The sequence below is a fragment of the Mycteria americana genome, assembly GCF_035582795.1.
Source record: "Mycteria americana isolate JAX WOST 10 ecotype Jacksonville Zoo and Gardens chromosome Z unlocalized genomic scaffold, USCA_MyAme_1.0 Scaffold_18, whole genome shotgun sequence".
NCBI classification, from domain to species: domain Eukaryota; kingdom Metazoa; phylum Chordata; class Aves; order Ciconiiformes; family Ciconiidae; genus Mycteria; species Mycteria americana.
In genome coordinates this window covers 13,716,512-13,730,542 of record NW_027445436.1, presented here as the reverse complement: position 1 = coordinate 13,730,542, position 14,031 = coordinate 13,716,512, and the positions used below count along the sequence as shown (strand labels likewise).

Sequence of the window (14,031 nt, the reverse complement as noted above, 5' to 3'; positions counted from 1 at the left end):
GGGGTGCCAAATTAATTCCGCACTCTTTCTGCTACTCAGGGTGATTCCGCAGAGTGAAAAACCTATCTGCATAAACCACCTCATCCCATTTTCCTTCCCACCGCAAAAATAACATGAGTTGCAACAAAGTGTTATACTTCAAAGTTCCCTTCAAAAGGCCATTTTTCCCCATCCTCTAGCTTATATAAAGGCCACCCCTGATTACAATATTTTATCAAGGTTTTACGATTCACACTCCCTCCAGGTGGTTCCCCAGTATCTTTCCAGTGAGCCATAATGCAGTCCAAAGGACTCTTTTTCAAAATTCCACCTTGCTGGTTCCCCATTCTAAATTTATATAACACAAGGACAAAAACAAAAACTGGAACACAAACACTTACACGTAACAACTACTATCCCTAGATAGTAAATGTCAACACAGAGTAATCACAGATTTTCAAATACGCGTATGCCAGACATATACGTATATCACATACGTATATGTAAATCAAAATCAGATACAAATGCACAAACAAACGACCGTACTAACCAAATGATCAATAAAAATCATGCAGCATACCAACCAAACAGCCAGTACGAATTGTACATGCAATTTGTATGCCACCCGGCGAGGTTCTCACGAACTGCGACTTATGAGTGGCTTCAAATGACCGGTCCCAAAACTCAAAAAGAATGCCTTTCTTACCAGTGGTCCTTGTCTATCCCCGCATGGATCCACTGAATCGGGGAGTCCCTCCAGAGAAGTCTCCGGGGCCGGCCAAGGGAGTCTCCGACTCAGGGGCTCCTGCAGCCGGACAGAGAGGGTCCCATCTGGGTCGCCAAAGCTGAAACAAAATTCGTGGAGACTACCCTTTAAAATCCAAATCTCCCAACAGGTGAATTGGAGTTTCAGAGTGTTCCCGAAATAAAACTCAATCACAACAGAGTTACTATTAAGCAGGCATCCTTTATTGCAGCACTGGGCAGCACTGGGGATCGCTCCACCATAAGTGCTCCGACAAACAAGCAAGATCGCAGAGGTTATATGTTGCAAAATATACATATTCATAAGATTAATTTATATAAACATGAGATTTCTTGGAACTCATTAATATATGTAAATGTCCCTGACGCATGCGTACTTAAGTCCTTAGGTGGTCGTTAGGGATCCTCTGGTGGTCGTTGGAGGAAGTCAGTAGTCTTCATCACTCTGACCGCTGACTGAACTTTGTCTTTACGCATGCTCAGTCCATTTTGTCTTGCTCATACCCTCCTTGCATATCCAAAACCAGGTGGTTCTTGTGTAGTTTCTCCTTATCAGCCCTTTCCAGGGACACAGGGCCTGAAGAATTCCTTTTTATCTATCTACATTGCAACTATCTCCGCTAACCAAGGATTTAACACAGGCAAAGCATTCTTACTCTAATGATTAGGTCAAATAAAGAATGCTCGTTAGCAATTCTACTATCTAAGCTTCCTTACTTAAGGCCAACAATACTGGCAAGCTAGGCCAAATTATCTGCAAAAGGGAAACTAAAAGGAAACATTGAGCAACCAAGATATTTACAGCATTTCTTTTTGTCTTTGGGGATTTTAGCTCTTTTCAGGTCCAGGGCCAAGAGCATTGTTGTTGGCTTCTGCAGTAGTTGGGCGTGTGCAAACCAGAGGCTGCAGAGCTGAGATGTCCATGAACAGGCTGAACCTTGATTCTTCTACTTCAAAGTGATGATGCAGTATTCTTATATATGATGCAAACTGGTTTCTCTTCTACTTTATTCTCTAGCTTTAGTGTTCATTGGCTTCAGTTCAAAGGTAGCGTACAGTGAGTCTTGGGCTTTTTTCTTTGAAGTGGCAAAATTTGTATTCAAGTAAGATGCATTCATTCTGTTCTGTGAGTAAACATTCAACCAAAGTTCTGGAAATCCTCTTAAGCTAATTACATTTTATAATCCTTTAATGCTTCTCCACAGAATTCCCTGGCGCAAGCTTCCATTTTCACTCCTAGGTCACTTTTAAAATTCTCTTCCTGCAAGTAGTCCCCATGACGAAAATGGCTTCTGCAAATGCTATAGACAGTGTCTTTACAGCTTTTTGCTAAATGAGACCTATAGAGGTTATAAGGTTATTGTATCTCTCTCCCCTTTGGTCAGATGTAAAGGGAGGTGGTAGAAACCAAACTGCCTCAAAAATAGAGCTCCCTGGGTGCATGATGGCAGAGTTACAGTGGTGGAATTGTTATAAGAGCAGATATACTGAGTCAGTGTAAAGTTTCATCTCGCTGTATTCTGGCTTCTAGAGCAGCTAATAGTGATGGTGGAGGATTGAGTACTAGAATGGAGGGAAGGAGTGTGGAGTGGTATTTTCCCAGCCTATAGTGTCCCCTACAAACAAAATTTAGAAAATAAACATTTTCCTCACTTCTGTAGGATCTCACCTTTGAAAGACCTCTTTATTATTTAATAGTATCCTATATTCTACTCTCCATCTGTGCTGGTATTTTGTTGTTTCTGAAATATTTGGGTACTGTGCATTCGCTCTAAATCTCGAATATAAGTTCTTCAGATAGCCTCCATGATGGCTGCAAACATTGCAGCTTTTCGTTGCATTTCTTCATTTCTTTTTAGTAAGTTTTCTTCATTTTTATACTGTTCTTTATTAATATTAACTGCTACTAGAATGGTCTTTTTTGGAAGTAACTGCTTCTGCAAAGATGATGAGTCTATAAGAAAAGAATTGGTATTGGAGTGATTCTTGAAACAGATCCTGTATCTTTGTCGAGATCACGGGAAGAGTCGCTGCTGAGTAGTAGCTTGCATCTTCTAATATAGCTGTCTCTGTTCTTATGTCTTTTGCCAGCTCAGGGGTGAGTGTTTAGGTTACACAGTCATACATTGCACAGCACTTTTATCTTGATGGGGGTGCTTTTTTTTTAATATAAACTTTTAAAGCTATTAGTCACAGTTCTTCCATCTTTTGAGAAGAAATATTATTGAAGCTGATGTCCTAGAAAGATGTAAGATGCTTAGGAGCATCCGTGGCACATAGTTAATAGCATTGTGGTGTTTTTTTCCTTAAATTGTTTATAAAGGTGAGAAGTGCAGATAAGCAGCATGGAGAATTGAAATCTTCTCATTCTTCACACAGATCAAGTACAACGCAGCTATTAATGAAAAGAGGTTTTGGAGTGCATCTCTACCAACTTCTGTGGTGTTGCTTCAAAAAGCAGTTGTGTTTCTGATGTGTTTATTTTTTAGCTTTTTCCCTCCCCTTGAAGTAGCTGACTGGAACCAGCCACGTTATTTTACAAAGATCAGGAGGTTCACATATGGTCAGTAGTACCTTTCCTCACTTGATGCAGGTTATCTGTGCAGCAGTGATAACAGCTGTGCTTACTCTGGCAAGGTGGGGGCTTTCAAGGTGTAGATCATTGATGGCATGAAGGAATTAGCTGCATGGTGGAGTCCCTTTCTTGACAATAGGAGTCATTTGCCTAGCTATCTGTGCATATTCAGTTGGAAAACATATTTTTGAATATCTTGTCAACTTAACACCCCTGTTTGAATTGTGAATTCCCTGCAGTTTTCCCCACTGGTAGCAGCTTTGATATTGATACAACTGTGACACTGTCTTCTTGCTGAGTGTAACTTATGAAAGTCCAAGTGAGATGATGACTGCAGTATATAGCACAGTAACTTTTAACTTCCTTGGATGAAGACATTATTGTCCTAAATTTTTTTGAAAGAAAATCTTTTTAATGCCTTCCTATGCGCCTGTTTTCTACATTTCAGTAATTGTTCAAGGTAGTGAACTAAAGCTTTACTGATAACTAATTTAGGATCTGTATATTCCTTATTTGTACAAAAGACTTTAAATGTTTCCCTCTTTTTTTTTTTTTTTATTTTTCCTTGAAGAAATGAAAGTTTAGAAAGGGATTTGCCAAATAAAGAAGATGGGAGCAAATAGCAGCAGCATCAGCGAGCTTCCAGAAAATGAGTACTTGAAAAAATTATCAGGAGCAGAGCCCATCTCCAAGAATGACCCATTCTGGAATCAGCTGCTATCTTTTAGCTTTACCACTCCAACAAACAGGTAAGATGGTGCTTGCTGAAGAACTAAACCTTGATAATATATTTATAGAAGTGACAAGTCTGAAAGCAAATGAGTAGTTTTGTTAATTATTCCTGGTTTAGGTAGCAGAGGAATAAATACCTATGTAAAATGGATTCTGTTGTTTCTAATTTTGGAAGCTCTTTCCACCACCTCTTCCATTCCTGTGGGTTCCTTTCTTCTTTGTAATAGCTGTAATTGCTATTCAGTCTCCTGGTAGCTGGGAAAGATCAGAAGTAGGGTCTGTAGTGTTGGGGGGAGCTTTTCTTATTTTCTTTTGGTTGGCTTTTTTGGTTGTTGTTTTGGGGTGCCTTTTTTTTTTTTTTTTTTTGAGAGCCTCTGGTGTTTCTGGAGTTGCTGAAGACTCCAACGCATGTTTCCTCTCAAAGTGAGTTGTACATCTTCCATAACTTAATTGTAGGTTAGCTGTTGAGTTTCTTAGCCCATATGGCTTTCCTCCCCCCCCCCCCCCCCCCTTTACTTTTTAAAAAGAAGCTTGGCATGTTGTCTCCATAAAAATATTTTCTAAATATCTAAAATTCTTTTTTGCATGTCTTTTCACTCTAGCAAGTAGTGTATATATAAACAGAATTAATATTTTTGAGAGGATCCATAGCACATCTCCAGAAATACAGAATGTAAGTCCTCGTGACTTCTGTTAACCCAAGTCCATTGCTAAGTTCATTGGCCTGTGTATTGATTATCAGTCTTACAAGAACAATCTAATATTACTTAATACCTTTAAGTATTACTTAAACTGTTTTTACAGTTTACAATGTGACCTGATACTTTTCTGTCAGGTGAATGTCTTATTTACCCCCTTTATTATTAGCAGTATTTCCTTGCAAAGGACCTAGCTTTTTCATAAAGGGTCATAACAGACTACATCTAAACACTTGTGTAACAGGTTTAAATAGGCCATAATGTGTTACTGCTAAAATTGGGAACACTTTTAATCTCTAATAAATTGGAAATGTGTTTGAGAGCTGTGCTGGCCAATTTTATTGCCATCTTTCAATTTATCTTTTTTGTTAAAACAGAGCTCGGTGAACGGTAGTCAAAGTATTTTTTTTTTTTTTTAGGAGGTGAAAAACTAGTGCAGATTTATGACTACCCTGAGCTCTTGAACCTTGAATATAAATTAGTGATTGAATGAAGAATGGAATACAATTTCTAGTGACGTATAGTTTACATGTTACATGACTGACTTCTGTGCTGTGTCTTGTGCACAGTAGCTTCTGAAAGGCAGAGACTTATTTTTCTTAACAACTAGGAGCAGATCTGGTAGATAACCTGTGTCTCATACTAGAGTGTCTGTGAATATGTGAAACTTCAGACAACTGGGAGGGAAAGTGGTTAAGGTAAACAACTGGGAAGCATTTACTAGATGTTATTTTTGTAAAGAGTGAGGAGGAGGAAGGATTTTGTCTCCTGCATGGAGAGAATAGCCAGAGGGTAGCAAGAAGATAGTGTTGTGAAGGGTTGTAAAGCTCGTAAAGGGTGGTACATAATTGGCAGTGGGTGAGGGAACAGTCACTTTTTCTCTTAAGATCCCTGAAGATGCAAGAATTGTTTACAGCCTGCCCATGACTAACAAGATGGACAGTATTCTAAGAAGTCATATAATACTGCATTTATTTTTTTTTTAGGGGGAAGTAGTTATATATAAAACCCCAGCAATTTCTTTCAGTTGTTATATTGCTCCTCCCTCCCCCACCAAAGTAGAGGAGTTTTTCATAGCTTGCTTTGCAGCTTTTTTGTGCCTATTTCATGGAGTCAGATCCAGTGCAGAGTAAGTTTGCTTAAAAAAAAAAACCACACCAAAAAAAACAAACCCCACAACCCCAAAAACAAAAACCAAAAAACCCCCAACAAAACAACAACAAAAAACCCAAAACAAACCCCAAAACAAAAGGCCAACCAAACAAAAAAAACCCAAACAAGAAACATAATTAAAAAAACAAGCAAACAAAAAAACCTGATTCACAGAATCATATAGGTTGGAAAAGACCTTTAAGATCATCGAGTCCAACCATAAACCTAACACTACCAAGACCACCACTACACCATGTCCCTAAGCACCTCATCCAAACGTCCTTTAAATACCTCCAGGGAAGGCGACTCAACCACTTCCCTGGGCAGCCTGTTCCAATGCTTGACAGCCCTTTCAGTGAAGTAAAATTTCCTAATATCCAGTCTAAACCTCTCCTGGCGCAACTTGAGGCCATTTTCTCTCGTCCTATCACTTGCTACTTGGGAGAAGAGACCGACCCCCACCTCTCTACAACCTCCTTTCAGGTAGTTGTAGAAAGCAATAAGGTCTCCCCTCAGCCTCCTTTTCTCCAGACTAAAAAAGCCCAGTTCCCTCAGCCGCTCCCCATAAGACTTGTGGTCTAGGAAGGCTGAAAAGCAGGTTGAAAGCTTAATTAGCTGAACACCAGATGGTGCTCTTGCCTGGCAGCTAGAAGAGAAATATTTTGAGAGGCATCTTTTGTGCAGCTTAATGGGAAATTTCTGATTCCTTCCAATTTTTAAGTTGCATCTACCTGAGAGAACCACTTGACAAATGATGTCAGATGATGTTGCCTGCACAGCACCCTCAGCCATTGTCTAAATCGGATAACCTTGCCTGCAGGAACAGAACAATAGAGGTCAATGTTCATTTCTGAGATTGAAAGCTTGTGAAATATCAAGTTAACTCTGTTTTGTTTTAATGAGGCTTGAGTGTAGGTCATACTTTTGACAGGAGCAAGATGCTAGTTTTTGACTGTTGTGGAAAGGAGCCAGTTTTCACCTGTCAAACAGGATAGAATTTAGTTTTCTTATCTTCTCAAATTATACTTTTTCCAATTGATGTGTTTATAGTAGGTGATTGTTTGCAAGTGTTATTGGGAGCCATATAAATGCTGTGTGGTGTTTCCATGGAGGTAATTGATGATAACTCTAGAGTAAAAGATCTATCTTACTTCCTCAAATTTTGCGAAGATGGGACTGATATGATCCCCAGGGAGAAGAGGGTAGTATTCTCTGGACGCTGCTTTGGACATACTTCTGTTCTATATACAGCAGTACTATAGGGAAAGAAGAGGAGAAAAACATGAAGAGAGAAGGTAGTGGGAAAATGCATGGTAGTAGGAAAAGCAAACAAACAACAAAAAACCCAACCAAACCCCAGCAACATGTGGGAGGTGGTGGGGCTGGGGTAGATTGCCTCCTTTCAGTGACAGATGCCTGACAGATTCACCTTGTTGTCATGAAACCTTACCCATAGGAAGGAACCAGTATCTGCAAGGAAGGCAAAGGGTGCTTGTGATACATTTAAGGGAAATTTGTATCTGTGTATGTAAGTAAAGTTTGTGGGGTTTTTAATACTTTTCCGTGTATGCTTTCTATCTAATGAGGAATATGTGAATAGTACTTTGCTTTACAGAAGCTGTTCCAAATTAGTCCAGGTACTGCTGATCACAGCTGCCAAAGGAAGATCTTTCAGGCTGCCAAACCGAGTTGGATCTTCTTAGGAACAATAGTCTTTTAATCCCCCAAATCAGAAGCATAGGGCCTTGGCTTGAGAGTTGGTGAATTACTGGCTTTCTACTCTGAGAAAGACGAAGGCGTGATACCCTATCTGATCTTTTAATGGTACTGCTCTCTATGCTCTACTGTCTGTCTTCATTTTCTTATGCTTTGGTTTTCTCTGCACTTTGTACTCTTTTCTTTCTTTGTCATTGTTTTGCTTTTCTCCCATTCCCCTTTCAGTTTGGTTGATCTCCTCCTCCATTCATCCGTTTCTCATCTTCCTGGTTCTCTCTCTTTTGCTTTCTATCCCCACCCCTGCCTGACAGTAGGATGGGAGTAGGATGGGAGAGAGAATCGGAAGGGCAAGAGTAAGAAAACTTGTGGGTTGAGATAAGAACAGTTTCATAATTGGAACAAAAAAAAATTGTAATGAGAAGGAAAACAACAAGAGAGTGAGAGAGGAACAAAACCCAAGGGGAAAAAAAAAAAACCAGTGATACAACCACTCACCACCTGCCGACCGGTGCCCAGCCAGTCCCCGAGCAGCGATCGCTGCCCCCTGGCCAACTCCCCCCAGTTTCTATACTGGGCATGACATCATATGGTATGGAATAGCCCTTTGGCCAGTTTGGGTCAACTATCCTGGCTGTGCCCCCTCCCAGCTTCTTGTGTGCCTGGCAGAGCAGGGGAAGCTGAAAAGTCCTTGCCCAGTGTAAACACCACTTAGCAACAGCCAAAACATCAGTGTGTTATCAATATTATTCTCATACTAAAATCCAAAACACAGCACTATACCAGCTACTAGGAAGAAAATTAACTCTATCCCAGCCGAAACCAGGACAATCCCCTTGGGCTACAGTGGTGTCTGCTGAGAAATTTCTGGTTTCAGCCATTAGTAAGTACTTGGTGGTCTAAATTCACAATCCTGCATGTTCATTTTTTTCTTCACGGATCCTTATTTGTTGCACAGAATGGGCTCATGAGAGCTGAATTAAAATCGTATAAAAGCTCAAATCTGCCACTTCCCACATTTCAAGTGGCTGACTTATCAATCTGGATAATGTTTGGATATTGGAAAAATAAAATACAGCTTTTCTGGATGACTTTCTTAGTTATTGTTACGAGCAAGATCTGTGAGGTTTACTTTGGAGTCTTTGCTCTTGGTTTAGGCAGACCTTTGTGTTTGGCTCTCCTATGAGTTCCTACCAAGAATGCAACCTCCTCCTTGGCAGTGGTATTAGTTACAATTCTTTCCTGATGGAAAACTTAAAACAGAGTTAACTAACACAGAACTTGCTGAAAATCACGTGCTTAATATTTACTGTTCCACTTTGTTCCTTCCCTGGAGTTTTTAATGAGTCGCTAGTTCAAGAATAGTGTGCATGAGCCTTTAATGGAAAGACATAAAAATGAGCAACTTTTATGTTGCCTTAATATGGTACATTTTTAAATTGGTACAATCAATTATATGCAGCTTTCTATTCTGATGTCTTTCTTCCAACTAGTCTATTAAATTCAGCATTTCCGCAGTATGATTTTACTGAATGGGCTGATTCTTCTGTTTTGTATTCAATGGCAAAGAAAAAAAGCTTTACTTAGAGGAAAAAAACCTGTCAGGAAAGCTGCTTCTCCCCCCCCCTCTGTTAGAGGGGGTAGTTGTCTGCTGCGGTTTGGGTCTTATTCTTATCATAATAAGGATAGGTGTCATGGTATGAGTATGTTTGTAATTGCAGTTTGTATGCAGAATACTTTCTCTTGCCATGTTGAAATATTTTTAACAGTAGTCAGTGCCACTTTGAAACCTCTTATATTGTGATGCCTTTAAAATAAAAGCAGATAAAACCATGCTCTTCAAAGATGACTGTCAGGAAGCAACTTTAACTGTCTTCAATTATGGTTTTGCTGAAGTCTATGGGACTGATTGTTAGTAAATTTAAAGTAAGGCAACTGAATTCAGTTGTAAGATCAATGATGAAATGATAGAAGAGCAATTTCAGCAAGACAAAACAGAATTTGTATTGTCTAAATACTGTTTCAATATTATGTTTTACTTGGTCAATAATCATTGCCTATACATATGATAACTCATAATTTTCACTCTTCCTTGTGAAATATAAAGGGGCAATTTTGGCTTGTGTTGGTATTCCTGTATGTTTGAGTGGGTGCGTGTGCATCAAATTCCCAAATGGCATTTATATGATAGTACAGGTTTGAGGGATTGAACTTTTGTAACAGGAAAAAGAGGTGACCTCTAGTATCAGAGGGGCAGTATTTGAGCTTGCAAGTTTGAACTCAATTTTGATTTCTTCTCTCCCCTTCCTAGTACGGAGTGCTTATTATGTGATGTAGGTGTGGTGGTTGTGCTGTCCTTTTTCCTACAGAAGGGGATTACCCTTGATTACTATTTACTTCTGTTGCTGATGTGTGATACCTGGTGTCACACAGATGCTTCCTCTGTATAGATAGATGGGTTTGTAGTGAACAATTTGTATGTAAAATATTCTTACCGCTTGCTGTGTTGAGATGTTACAAGACAATAATCACTTCCACTGTAAAATCTCTCATGTTTTGATGCCTTTAAATAAAACAAGTGTTGTGGTTTTAGCTTCAGTCGGCAACTAAGCACCACACAGCTGCTAGCTCATCCTCCTGGGTGAGCTACTTTCCCAATGTACTACTTTCCCAAAATCAAATGGTTTATTTCAGATAGTGCCAGTTGAAATATATGATTACATGTACAAACTCACCCAGGTCACTGTGATCATTATATTAAAAATCCATGGCCTGAAGCTGGTGTTTGTTGCCGTGTGCATGTGAACATCTTCCAAAGTGGTGTCTCCTCCATGGCAGGGCTTACTTGATGTTACTGGGGTGCCTGGGTTTCTCCTAGTGATGCTCAGCAGTGCCATCAAGCAGCAGGAAGGGTTTACTTACCTTATTGCTTGTTTATTGCTAGAAACTGATAATCTTGTTGAGAATATACTAACAATTCTCATAGACCAGGGGATATTTTACTCCTCCATCCCTAATGAATCTCTATTCTATTTTTTACATGTTCTAGAAAATATTGTCTTTCAGAAGCTTCTTTTCAGTTCTGAAAGTGTAATTTTTATTTTCCCAGTTCTTGGTAGATAAAATTGCCGAGTGGAAAATATGTGGGATTTTTTTTTTCTTTTCTGAAAGGTTTTCTCCTGGATCCTCCCATAGGTACTTTATTACAAATAAATGTAATATGTTGAAGAGGATCAATTTAAATGCATTTTAGACTTTTTTGTCCCAAATAACAAGCTCCTAAAATATATATCTATATACGTGCATGTGTATACACATATATTTAGCAACAAGGCAGTCTGTATTCCTCGGGTGAGGGTTTTCAGAGAGAATTGGAACTTTTATTTATGATCAGTGCAGTGAAGGAGCTTCACTCTGTCAGTGCTTGCTCTTGTTGTTAGTGCTGAAAAATAGTTTGAATACTACCAGTGCTGCTCTGTGGATTAATGAAAGGACGGATGTTTTGGTGTTAGGTTTCCATTCTTCTGTTCATTTGTTAGCCAAATGTCATCTCCACAGGGATTGTAGAGCAAAGTCAATACCACGGCTGGTTGTAGCATTTCTTTTGTGCCACCTTATGAATCTTGGCTCTGGCATTTTCTGCCTAAGTGTTAATATAATGTATCCCCTGTCTTCACAGCACAAAAAAATATGCAGATAGCTTTTTCCATGTCTCTCACTTTTCTTTCCTGCCTAAGTTAAGGAAAGAAAGCCACTGCTAAGCTTTGCCCCAGGTACCTGGAAATGGGCTGCTATTTTTGTACCCTCCCCACTGTACTCTCTCCATGAATCCATCCTTGGGGATGTAGCAGTAGTATTACTTCCGGTGACTGTAAGAACACTGTTTCACTGTGCGTGTGTGTTGGGGTGGTGTTCTGCTGTAGTTCCTCCTCGCTAGGTGTTTCTGTTGCATGAACTGAAATTTTGCAGATGATGTTGCCTAGTCTTGAGGATGGCAAAATTCAATTCTGAGTTCTTGTTGTATGAATAAGGGGGAGTGGGCTGTAGTTAATTTTTAAGCATTAAACTTTGTTTTGGTAGAAAAAAGAATGACTCTAGTGTTAAAAGCTTTGCTGAAGATCTGAAGGTTTGCTTGGTTTGCCACTGGTTTTAATCCTGGCAACTTGTAGAAATTAGGCAATTCTGTGGAATTTGTTTGAGGACTTTGTGTGGATTTTTAATAACTTGAAGGGAAGAAAAAAAAAAACCTGTAAGAATGCTATACTTTAAAACCTAACTGCTTAGAAATTAGGGGAAAAATGAACCATAATTAAAAGCTGTATGTCTACATTTATGGTTTAAATCCTGGAGCAATTACAGTAATCACTTGGTCTATATTTATAGAAGTCCCCAGCATCTTTGGATAGTGGGAGGTGGGTCACATTATGTTGGATTACTATTATTCAGCATCTAAGAATTCTCTAGTCAGTTGGTGTCCGATATAATATTCACCCTGCCTGTCAGCTCACAGGAAGGAATACATCCTGATGACAAGCAGCCAGCTGGACAAATTTAGAAGTGGGTTTTTTGGTTGTTTTTTTTTTTATTTTTTTTTAAATTTTTTTAAGTGCAAAAAGTCCTTGTCATAGACCTAGAAAACTGTGGTGTCTGTAGTTGCTGGTGGGGTGTTGTAGCTTTATACAATTTATTTTTAATTACTCTGCATGTTTTTAGCACTGAAACAAGAGACCACCTTTGAGACTAAGTTTAATATTTTTAAAGTATATATGAAAGTGTAAGTTTATTCTTTCTGAAACTTATGTTGTAAAGCAATTTATAAGGGAGGAAAGAATGCTCATATTTTATATCAAAAAAAGCCAATCTGCATAATGTAAAGTTGTCTCAGGATATTCAGCTGTAGGTGAAGAGCTGTCTCTGCTGTCAGCTCACTACACAGTAAATTAATCTGATTATACAGGAAAATTTGCAGGCATCTTAAAACTTAATTTGTTTGATGTCTCTATCTTGAAGCATTTCCTATTAAAAAGTTTTGAAATAATTATTTTGGCTGCTGTTTCTACCAATATCCTTACCTCCTCTTCTAGTCCTCAGGAGTTCGGGCACAGCTCAGACAAACTCAACAGCTTCCAAGAGCACGGCTCCACATGGGTTTTCAGCAGTGGAGCTGGTTTAGGGGCTTCCCATGCAGCACCACAGTTAATCTCAGGTTGATGCAACAGTTCTTAGGACTGTGTTGTAAACTGGCTTACCATCTAAATTTAAAAAAAGAAAGAAGGGAGACTGTTTCCCCCACCACTACCTTTTAGAAGTTCACTGGCAGAGCTGCAGGTAGTTGCCAAGATGGGGTTGAACAGGTGGGACAGAGTGTGTGCATGCGGTACCATGCCCTTTTTGTCTTCAGTCTCTGATGTTTTTATATAAATTGGGTTACTCATCAGAAAATTTAATGCTTAGGAAGCAACAGCAACTTTGGCAATCTAATTATGGCAGTATTAAGTTTTGCAATATTTTTATATGAGAAGAGTGCTTGAATGGAGGCCATACCACTGACTTTTATAGGCTTAGTTACTATTCAGGTTTCATTACATTGCTACTTTCCTATTTATTCTGAGGATGGTGATTTTCATACCTGTAATTACAAGGATGTAGCTGCATGAGCTCTGAAATTGTTCAGCCTGTATTACATACTATGTTATGTCTGCAAGCATTGAACTGGGTTTTTTTGACTGACACTTAATTTGGGGAACTTCAGAAGGGCTGCCATTCCTGTAGGTCAGGCTGTATGTTAATTGAGTCTGTATAGAGTCTGTACAATCTTATCTGATATCCTGAGCAGTAGGGCCTGTTGTGATAGGACAAGGGGGAATGGTTTTAAACTAAAAGAGGGGAGATTCAGACTAGATAGAAGGAAGAAATTTGTTACGATGAGGGTGGAAAACACTGGAACAGGTTGCCCTTTAGGTGTTAATATTTGGACACCTTCATATTGCTTAATGTGGCATTGAACGCTATCTGATTATTATTTGTCTTCTTTTCCCATCTGTTGAGGAAAAATATACTTCCCATGTATTCTTCTGTTTTGTTTTTGAGGATCAGTTACTCTGTACTGGTAGGTTTGTAGTGATAGGAGTATATAAATGTCTTTTTATGTGTTTGATGCAGCTGGTGTTTGCTTTCAGTGGTTCTTGGCAGGTTCTGCTTTAGTGCTTTATTGTTCTTTTTAGCTGATGGTTTTCATTGAGGCATACCAACAGGCAGTTAATGAAGTTATGAAAAATCTGTCGTATCTGATGTGATTGTTTCATTAGTATAACAACATTAGTTAAAGGAAAGTGGTGCTTAGCTTTAGGTTAAATGTCAGGTTGAGGATTCTTTAATTTATGCTTTTTAAAAAGATGTTATTTCATATGATAGTTC

The 14,031-nt window shown here is 39.0% G+C and overlaps 1 protein-coding gene across 4 annotated transcripts in view; it reads left to right on the top strand.

Annotated features, from left to right (window-relative positions):
• The window catches only part of DYM (dymeclin), a 297,267-nt gene that overhangs the window by 22,118 nt on the left and 261,118 nt on the right, over window positions 1-14,031 (top strand). For all 4 annotated transcript variants that reach the window (XM_075488866.1, XM_075488867.1, XM_075488869.1 and 1 more), the window contains one exon: window positions 3,891-4,068. In XM_075488866.1, coding sequence (XP_075344981.1) covers window positions 3,929-4,068 — 140 coding nt within the window. In that variant the 5' untranslated portion in view covers window positions 3,891-3,928. The remainder of the gene's footprint in view (window positions 1-3,890; window positions 4,069-14,031) is intronic.